Source organism: Camellia sinensis, chromosome 4, assembly GCF_055761805.1.
Source record: "Camellia sinensis isolate YWXY chromosome 4, ASM5576180v1, whole genome shotgun sequence".
In the NCBI taxonomy this organism is placed as follows: domain Eukaryota; kingdom Viridiplantae; phylum Streptophyta; class Magnoliopsida; order Ericales; family Theaceae; genus Camellia; species Camellia sinensis.
In genome coordinates, this window is record NC_138964.1 from 184,833,115 (window position 1) to 184,843,282 (window position 10,168).

Below are 10,168 nucleotides of genomic sequence, written 5' to 3' on the forward strand. Positions count from 1 at the left end.
GACATGGTGGTGGTGGTGGTGGTGGTGGTATAGCGATAGTGATGGTAGTGGTAGCGATAGCGATAGTGGTGGTGGTGGCATGATGGTGGTGGTAGTGGTAGCGGTGGTTGTGGTGATGGTTGTGGTGGTGGTGGTAGTGGTTGTGGTCGCAATGGTGGTGATAGTGAATTTATAATAGTATATATCGATACTTGTATTTAGTTTTCATAAATTCAATCAGAAATAAGTAAGTTTCATAAGATTTAAAATTTTCTTAAATTTTAGTTTACATTTTAAGAGAGACTTAAATTTTTAAGTAATATCAATTATGATGATCAAACGGGCCTAATTGATTATCACTTAATCAATTTAGTTTTAAGTGTTGAATCATGTTATTAAGGTGCCGTTTGGTAACACTTACGTTTTCAGTTTTCTGCTTATATTTACAAAAATTTAAAAAACTCAAATAAAAACTTGTTTGGTAAAACTTTTGATTTATAAATTAGTGGTCTCAGTTTATAAATTTGGCCAAAAAATAAAAACACAAAAAATGTGTTTCCGTTTTGAGTTTTCAGTTTTTTTTTTTTATCACCCAACACTAGCCACCACCTGTCACCATTTTCCACCACCGTCTTCCGTCACCACCACCCACCACCCATCACCCACCCCCCACCCCCCACCACCACCTGCCACTACCACTCACCTGCCATTTACCCGCCACCACCCACCACCCGCCACCACCGTCCACCGCCCGCCACCACCACCACACGCCACCTACGTGCCACCACCATTCACCACCCATCTACCACCACTAGCCACCCACCACCACCAGCCACCTGTTGCCCACCCGCTACCACTACCCACCACCACCACCACCACCACCATCACCCACCCGCCACCTACCACCCACCACCACCACCACCCACTCGCTACCACCTACCACCCGCCACTGTCACCCACCCACCACCACCACCACCACCACCCGCCATCCGCCACCCACCTGCCACCACCACCACCACCACTCACTCGCTACCACCCACTACCGTCACCCACCCACCCACCATCACCACCCACCCGCCACCACCCACCACCACCCGCCATCCGCCACCCACCTGCCACCACCACCCACCACACGCCACCACCACCACCCACTCGCTATCACCCACCATCCGCCACCGTCATCCACCCACCCACCACCACCACCCACCCGCCACCCACCTACCACCACCACTCGCCACCACCTGCCATCCGCCACCCACCTGCCACCACCACTTGCCGCCACCACTACCACCACCCACTCGCTACCACCCACCACCCGCCACCGTTACCCACCCACCCACTATCACCACCCACCACCACCCGCCATCCGCCACCCACCTGCCACCACCACCCGCCATCCGCTCTGTTCTTGCAGTCAATAATGGATCAATGGGAAACCAACGATTTCTCTCAACCCCTTGATTTCAATCATGTCCCTACAACCACCTCTGTTCACTGCACTCTTCTTCATCCACTCCCCAACTCGCTTCCCGAACCAAGGTTTGATCTTTTTTTTTATACAGTCAAATTCAATATATATTACGTATATTCGTTTGTATATCTTATAGCTTACTATTTATAGTTGTGTTTAAAGGAAATGCATCATTAATAGTAGTATATAGCCATAATTATCCTCTTTGATGATTCTGATTGTTTTGCTTAAAAGAAATCTCTTTTAATTTCTTCTGCATATGTGTGATTCAAGACAATTTTAGCATCTCTGGTTTGGTGTCCTAAACAGGGATGGCCCTGAGTTATTCGGCGCCCTCGGACCCTAAGCGAACTTTTCAAATTGGACCTTTTATACATAATTAAAAGGGGAAATTACATGACAGTGGTATTGTCTTAAAATAATTACATACTTGAGAGAGGAGATTTGGACCGGACTGTACGGCGGAGCTGTGGTAACGCAGGTTGGTCAGAATCTCACGGTGCCGAGCTGTGTTCTCAGTTGGCGCGGCCCCCGACCTGTCGTGTACATCCGAAGGGATTGGTCGACCAGGCATGGATTGAGGCCTGACTGAGCTATGACTAGGGAGGCATTCGGCTGGATGCGCAGTGATTTGAGGTGATCGAGCTAAAGCAACCCGGGATAGACTAAGGGCACGGCGAGGGTTGGCATGCCTCCAACCCGTCAACCGAGATGGCCCAGCTTCATATAACCGAGAATGAAGGTAGAGCGGGGAAAGGCCGGCATGCCTCACGGCCAGTCAACCAGGACTGACCGGTCCTACGTAGCTCGGCCATGAGCATCACACTCTTGCTTCTTGCCAAGGGACAGGTTGGCGATACATAGCTCGGTTGTGTTATCTGTGGTGGCAATTCTCCACAAAGAATAGGTCGGTCGCGGTACTCCGGTTAAGTGTGCCACCTGGGCCAATGGCGTGAGGGAGAGGAAATCTGCTCAAAGCATGCGTCAATACCGTTTGGCAGTTCTACGTGTACTGGTTGGACGATTAGGCCTTTACACGCGTAAGGTGGTGAGAGGCGAGCACTGCCACCTGTCCAGGGGAGGACAGCAGAGGTAGTGCGCATACAATCCTGAGGTTGCATGGCCAGCCTAGAAATAGGAGTGGAAGGTGAACGTTAGAGGTAAGCAACTTGTGCCATCTGAAACACACACTGTCTCTCTCATAGCCTTCTTCTTCCTCAAGTGATCTGACTTGATCGTAGGAGGGTCTATCCGGCACACCACCGCCAGGCAGCTTACCGTTCTCTGTGTTGCCAGGTTAGACACCGTCACGTGAAGCTTGGAGTCCAAGGAGTACGGAAAGCAGAGGATATTTCATCCCCGCACAATTGGCGTCGTCTGTAGGAATCTCTTTGATACTCAAACCTTGTTTTTCAAGCTTCTTTGACCATCTCCATGGCCAACAACGACGAAACTCCACTGTCCGTCGTCGATGGCGTCACACCAGAGTCTGTCCGACGGAGAGAAGGCCCCCCGAATGTTCCTGCCATGGCGGGCCTAGAAACTTCTACGCGAGGTGCACGAGACAAATGCGGGAGGAGTACTGATCGCTCAAAGAGTCCAAAGGGCCGTCGGGGGTGGGGGGGAGTCCCGTGCGCAGCGCCTGGAGCACAAACTCAAAGACCAAGACGCCCTCATTCGCAAGATGGCGGCGGAGATGGAGATGCTGAAACGTCAGATTAAGGGGAAGGGTGTTGTTGGAGAGGGCAACCTCAGTGAGCACACCCTGTCCCCCCGCTCTAGCAGTCGCCGCCAGGAGAGGACTCACTCTCTCTCCATCACTAGGAACTATAGGGTTGAAGATTCTGACCAAAAAGAGGGCAGATCCCTCACTCGAGACAGCACATACCGCCCCTCACGCCATTCGCCGACGTCGCGATACTCTTTCTTCACTCGTTCCAGAGACCGAAGGGATGTATTGGAGGAGAGGGCGCGCCGTCGAGAGGCTCAGAGAGTGCCGGCGTTGCAGAGATTTAGCGCCCCAGTTCATTGTAGCGAAGAAGTGGCGATGCCAGCGCCCATAGTGATGGCCCATGCGCCAGTGGACAAAGAGCTGGCGAGACTTACAGCCACGCCGTTGTCTCCGGAAATCGAGAGTACACCACTCCCTGTCGGATTCCACCAGCCTAAGTTCACCTTGTACGACAGCAAGACGGATCCGTACATGCACGTGAGTCATTACCGACAAGTAATGGCTGGCCACCGGCGCAATGACGCCTTGATGTGCCTCATATTCCCGGCAAGCTTGGGAGAGCTGGGCTTGAAGTGGTTCGAAAGGCTCCCGGAGGGTAGTATCGAGGGGTGGCAGGAACTAGCAGAAGCCTTCGTTACCAGATTCAAAACCAACACTCGAACGCCGAAGGAGGTCGATCATCTTTTGGGCGTCAAGATGGAGTCAGGAGGATCATTGAAGGCATACAACACGAAGTACTGGGAAACTTACAACGAAATCCTTGACTGTCCTACCAATCTGGCGATCACTCAATACAAGCGGGGTCTCCCAGTCGGACATAGGCTGCGAGATTCGCTCACAATGCACCAACCCACAACCATGGAGTCCTTGATGCAGCAGATCAATGAGCACATTCGTGTGGAAGATGATGCCGCCTCCGCGACCGAGAAGGTTAATTCGGTCGCAGCGGACAGAAGGGTGGCAGGAAAAATTCACTCGGTCGGGCAGAAGGATAACCGCCCAAGCGACCGGTCAAAAGATCAACGTCGTGGCCCAAACCGCGATGACAAAAACAAAAGTTACAGAAATGACCGAACTGACGCTCAGCATGATGCAGAGGAGGATGCTAAGAGAAAATTGAAGGCGCGGACTGGAATCACCACGGTCTTTAAAATCCCTATCTACCGCATTTTGAGCGAGATCCGAGGTGAGCCTTTTGTCCGTTGGCCGGCCAAGTTGGGAAGTGCACAGAGAGGCTTCAATTCAAAATATCGCTGCACCTTCCATGAAGAACGGGGGCACCGAACAGAGGACTGCTTGTCGCTCAAACAACATCTAGAGGAGCTGGTGGCGGCGGGGCATCTTGACCAATACATAGATGGGGGTATGAAAGCCCCCCCGCAGGGACAGACCCAACCAAATGGCCTAGCCGCCCTGGAAGTGGCGCCGCAAGGTGTAATCAACGTCATCCACGGCATCATTGAACCAGCGAGGGTCTGCGAGCTTAGAGGGATGATTAAGAAAGCCGAGCACATGAGGGAAGTGCTCTCCGTCCAGCCCGCTGTGAAAAAGGAAAAGACCGTAGAGAAAGACATCCTTACCTTCTCGAGCAAGGATTTGGAAAGGATTCAGATGCCCCACAATGATGCCCTAGTAGTAACTCTTCATGTCAAAGACTTCGACATCAAGAGAATCTTGATCGACCAGGGAAGTTTGGTCGAAATTATATATTATGATGTGTTCAAACAAATGAAGTTGGAGGACAAGGACTTGGCCTCTGTGATGTCCCCTTTGGTTGGCTTCAACTCTCAGCCAGAATGGCCGATTGGAAAGATCATTTTGCCGGTCAAAGCGGGTTCGGTCGTAAAACAAGTGGAATTCTGGGTGCTCAAGGTTCCATCCACTTACAACTTAATTTTGGGCAGAGGCTGGTTACACGCCATGCGAGCAGTTGCGTCGACCTTCCATCAAGTTATGCGCTTTTCGACACCCACCGGGCAGGTCGAAGAGGTTTGGGGAGACCAGGTGATGGCAAAACAATGCTTCGTTGCGGTAAATGGCAGCCGAGCAGCCAAAGGGTTTGACCAAATGATTGAGGGACTCGAGGGAAAGGTGGTCCTTGAAGACGTAGGAAGAAAGGCCGAGGAAAAATCGGTTGAGGATTTAGTGGAAGTGCGCATCGACGAGAACGACCCAACTAAGTTCTTCCTCTTGGGATCATCTTTATCTATCGCCGAGCGAATAGATTATGTCAACCTCTTGGTTTCCAATTTGGAGGCTTTTGCGTGGACGCCTTACGACATGCCTGGCATCGACCCCAGCTTTATTTGCCACCAGTTGAATGTCTTCCCAAATGCGCGGTCGGTCATTCAGAGGACTCGCCGCTCGGCTCTGCACCATGCCGAGGTAGTGGCAGAGGAGGTCAAAAATTTGTTGGAAACAAGAGCGATAGAAGAAGTACAATACCCTCGATGGATATCCAACATAGTGGTGGTCCCGAAAAAGAATGGCAAGTGGCGAGTCTGCGTTAACTACAAGACGATTAACCGTGCATGCCCAAAGGATAGCTTCCCCCTCACTCGAATTGACCAGCTAGTGGACTTGACCGCTGGCCATCAGAGGTTTAGCTTCCTGGATGCATATCGCGGCTACCACCAAATAGCCATGTATGAACCGGACTGAGAGATCACGTCGTTCACTACTCCTAGAGGCCTGTATTGTTACAAAGTCATGCCATTCGGACTAAAGAGCGCCGGGGCGACTTTTCAGAGGATGGTGACAAAGATGTTCACTCCTCTTTTGGGCCGAACAATGGAGGCCTACATCAACGATATGGTGGTAACGAGTAAGGAGAAGTCTCAACACCTCGCCGGCCTAGCAGAAATGTTTGCCATACTTAAGCACCATAAACTTCGTTTGAATGCCTCCAAGTGCGCCTTCGGAGTCGACACCGGGAAGTTTCTGGGTTTTCTGGTCACAAACCGAAGGATTGAAGCCGACCCATCACAGATCAAGGCTATACAAGAGCTGGAGCGCCCAAACTCTACGAAGGACGTGCAACATCTTGCCGGGATGGCAGCCGCGCTGAACAGATTTATCAGCCGGTCTTCAAATCGTTGCAGGCCCTTCTTTAAAACTTTGAAGGCCAAGTTCTTATGGGATGACGAATGTGACCGTGCACTGGCAAACTTAAAAATATACCTTTCCTCAGCCCCTATCTTAGTCACACCTCTGCCGGGCGAAGAGTTGTATCTCTACTTGGCAATCTCTCAACATGCTGTGAGCGCCGTCCTAGTCCGCGCTGAAGGCATCCACCACTTGCCCATCTTCTATGTAAGCAAGACTTTGCTCCCGGCTGAGACGAGATATCTTCTGCTGGAAAAATTAGCGCTGGCCCTGATGATGGCATCAAGCAAGCTGGCGCACTATTTTCATACCCATACAATAGTTGTGTTAACCGAGTTCCCACTTAAGGTGCTTTTTGAAAAGGCAGACTTCACCGGAAGAATTTTGAAATGGGCTGTGGAATTGGGGCAGTACGATATCAAGTTTCGCCCGTGCACCGCAATCAAGGCTCAAGCTCTTGTAGACTTTGTGGCGGAATTTGCCCCTGGAACACATCCAGTTTGCCTGACTGATTTGGCTGGTGCAGATTTAGCGTAACCCATGGTTTTGGCAATAGAGACAAGTGTTGGCTCACAAGTGGGAGAAGGGCGAAGAGCGACCGAACTAGAAGAGCCGAGCGACTTCTTGGAAGACGAACTCAACCAAGACAATGAAAGAGACCAGAATGAACCAATCAAAGACTTGGAATTTAGAAGCTCCCAGAACCCCTCTGATTGCTGGAAGCTGTTTATTGGCGAGATATGGAAGCTCTTCGTCGATGGGGCATCCAACAGACATGGGGCCGGGCTGGGCATCGTACTGACTTCACCAGATGGGCTAATTATCGAACAGGCAATTACGCTCGGCTTCCCAGCATCCAACAACGAAGCGGAGTATGAAGCCCTCATTGCCGGACTAAGAAGCGCATTGAGAATGAAGGCGTCAGCCCTTATGGTATTCACCGATTCCAAGCAGGTGGTCAATCAGGTCTCAGGGGAGTATGAGGCAAGGGACGAACGAATGGCCAAGTATTAGGCGCTGGTACGCACAGAGATCAAGAAGTTTGCCGCAATAAGGGTGGAACAAATCAACCGCGAAGAAAACAACACGGCTGATGAATTGGTCGGACTTGCTTCTACACAGACAGCTTTTCCTAACCCCTTGATGATAGAATTTTTACCTCGGCCAAGCATTGAGAAACCAGAAGTGACCGACGTACTCTGCACCGACTTGGGTCCTTCCTGGATGGACCCCATCATCGCCTTTCTAAAAGATAGAGTTCTACCAGAAGAGAAGAAGGCGGCCAACAAGATCCGGGCCAAGTCAGAGCGGTTTTGGCTCTCCCCGTCCGGAGCCTTGTATAAGAAGTCTTTAACCGGGCCGTATCTGAAGTGTGTCCACCCCGCCAAGGTGGAAGTCTTCCTCTATGAGATCCATGAAGGTATCTGCGGCAGCCATACTGGGGGTAGGTCTTTGGCTTACTGAGCAATTTCCCAAGGTTATTAGTGGCCGTGCATGCAGGCAGACGCGTAGAAATACATTCGCCGGTGTGAAAAGTGCCAAAAATTTGCACACCAGATCCACCAACCAGCGAGAGAATTGCTCCCCCTTACAAGTCCTTGGACGTTCGCACTCTGGGGACTGGATATAGTGGGGCCACTCCCAGCGGCCCCGGGCAATCGCAAATTCTTCATCGCCGCCACTGACTACTTCACAAAGTGGGTTGAGGCCAAGCCATTGGCGACCATAAAGGAAAAGGATGTGAAGAAGTTTGTCTGGAAAAATGTTATCACTCGCTTCGGTATACCCAAGGCCCTCATCTCGGATAACGGCACTCAATTCGATGGGAAACTCTTTCGCGGATTTTGTGAAAAGTTGAAGATCGAGTTCTACAATTCAACGCCGGTCTATCCTCAATCAAATGGTCAAGTAGAGACCTCAAACAAGACCATCCTGGACGGGCTGAAGAAGCGACTTGAGAAGACCAAAGGGAAGTGGGCCGAAGAACTCCCTAATGTACTCTGGGCATACCGTACTACGCCAAGGCGTTCGACCGGAGAAACACAATTCGCTTTGGCCTATGGCATGAAGGCCGTCATCCAGCTGGAAATTGACATGCCAACCATCTGGTCTGAGAGTTTCCAGCCAGATCTGAACAACAAAGCTGCCGCATTGGAGCTAGACCTTGTCGAGGAAAGGAGGGAGCGGGCACTGATCCATATAGCGGCTTATCAGCAAGAACTCTCCAAGAAATACAACAAGGCGGTGCACCCCAGGTTATTCAAGATCGGGGACTGGGTCTTAAGAAAGGTGCTGGGCAACACGGTGGTCCCTGGCGAAGGAAAGCTCGGTGCAAATTGGGAAGGACCATACAAGGTGACTGGCCTCGCTGGCAAAGGGGCGTATTATCTAGAAGATTTAGATGGCAAAGCTGTCCCTAGACCATGGAATGCAGCCAACCTTAAGATCTTTTACTTCTAAAATGTAATTGCTTTTATTACTTAGCTTTCTAGACCTTTAGCTTTTTGGCGTTGAATGTTAGAGATACCCCTGCTCTTTGTAATGAAAATTGGCCCTCTTGTTGTTTTGTATTACATCTTTATGTACAACGACACCGCAAGGATACTGGGCCACTGTGGATGCCAGGGGCAAAGAGACCGACTTGAATGATACCAGACTGATTTTCTCTCACCAGTGCAGGAACGGACCGCACAAACAGTTGGTGTATTGTCCAGTGAAATGATAGGCATATTGTCCAATTCACATAAGGGCCGAGCTGATTTTTACTCGCCCAATTGGGATGTTGGTGTCATGACCAACTTAAATGAAATATGGGTGCTTTGCCCAATGTAAAGGTCGAGCTGATTTTGCTCGGCCAAAACTAAATGTTGGTGTTTTGTCCAACTGATAAGGGCCGAGCTGATTTTACTCGGCCACATCGAAATATTGGTGTTTTGCCCAATTTGCAGGTTGAGCTAATTTTGCTCGGCTGAAATCAAACGTTGGTGGTTTGTCCAACTCCCCTCAGCGCTGAGCTGATTCTTACCCACCCAAATACAAGACTTAAAGTGATATCAAAGCCAGAGCAGCCGAGGTGATTCCTGCATGGACAGAATAAATTGGTTGGGTGTTTTCAAAACCATAAAGGCCGAGCTGATTTATGCTCGCCCTGCTCTGAATGTTCGCGCTTAGCCCAATTTAGGGCCGAGCTGATTTTGCTCGGTCGAATGCAAATGTCTAGCTTCATCCGAAAACTAAAAGAGCCGAGCAGCTAGTACGTTTCAGTCGAACATTTAAGTCGAAACAATTCTGGTTTTAGCTCGGCATATCGCGCAGCAAAGCCGACCTATCAGTTCTGATTCGTTAAAGTTTGAATGAAGAAATTTTGCTTGTATCAACTGCACAGAAATAGAAGATAAACGAGCAAAAGTTCAAATTTCATTGATCAAGGAAATTGCATTACAAAATGTGGGGCCTAGCCCGGTTACATTTAAAAAAGAAAGAAACAAAAACAAAGAAAATACACATCAATCTAGCTCGAGGTCAACCGTCTGCTCGGCGACCTCAACCGTTTGCTCGGGCAACCCATCCACGGCCTCGTCGTCAGCGCCTTCCACCGCGACAACCTCCCGATCAGCCACTTGACCTTCGACATCTTGAGATGCTTCGGGAGAAGTTTGCTCGGTTTGTTGCGCGGCGGTGGCCTCTTCCTCGGCCGCTTTCTTTGCCTCTTCAATGAGCCGGTTTTGAGCGGCATTAGCATACGCCTGCATGTAGACCGAGATATAGGCTGCAAGGGGATTTAGGAACATATCAGCGTCTTGACCAAGGCCAACTTTTTCCACGGCAGCTTTCTAACCGCACTGGAAAAAGATGTCCTTGGTAGCCTGAACTTGCCGCTC

At 50.3% G+C, this 10,168-nt stretch overlaps 1 protein-coding gene across 1 annotated transcript; it reads left to right on the forward strand.

Annotated features, from left to right (window-relative positions):
• Nucleotides 1-3,134: 3,134 nt before the first annotated feature.
• LOC145824292 (uncharacterized) lies at nt 3,135-6,824 on the forward strand. Its single transcript, XM_082923924.1, has 2 exons — nt 3,135-5,670; nt 5,890-6,824. The coding sequence occupies exons 1-2, from the start codon at nt 3,135-3,137 to the stop codon at nt 6,822-6,824; spliced, it is 3,471 nt and encodes a 1,156-aa protein (XP_082780050.1).
• The last annotated feature ends 3,344 nt before the right edge of the window (nt 6,825-10,168 follow it).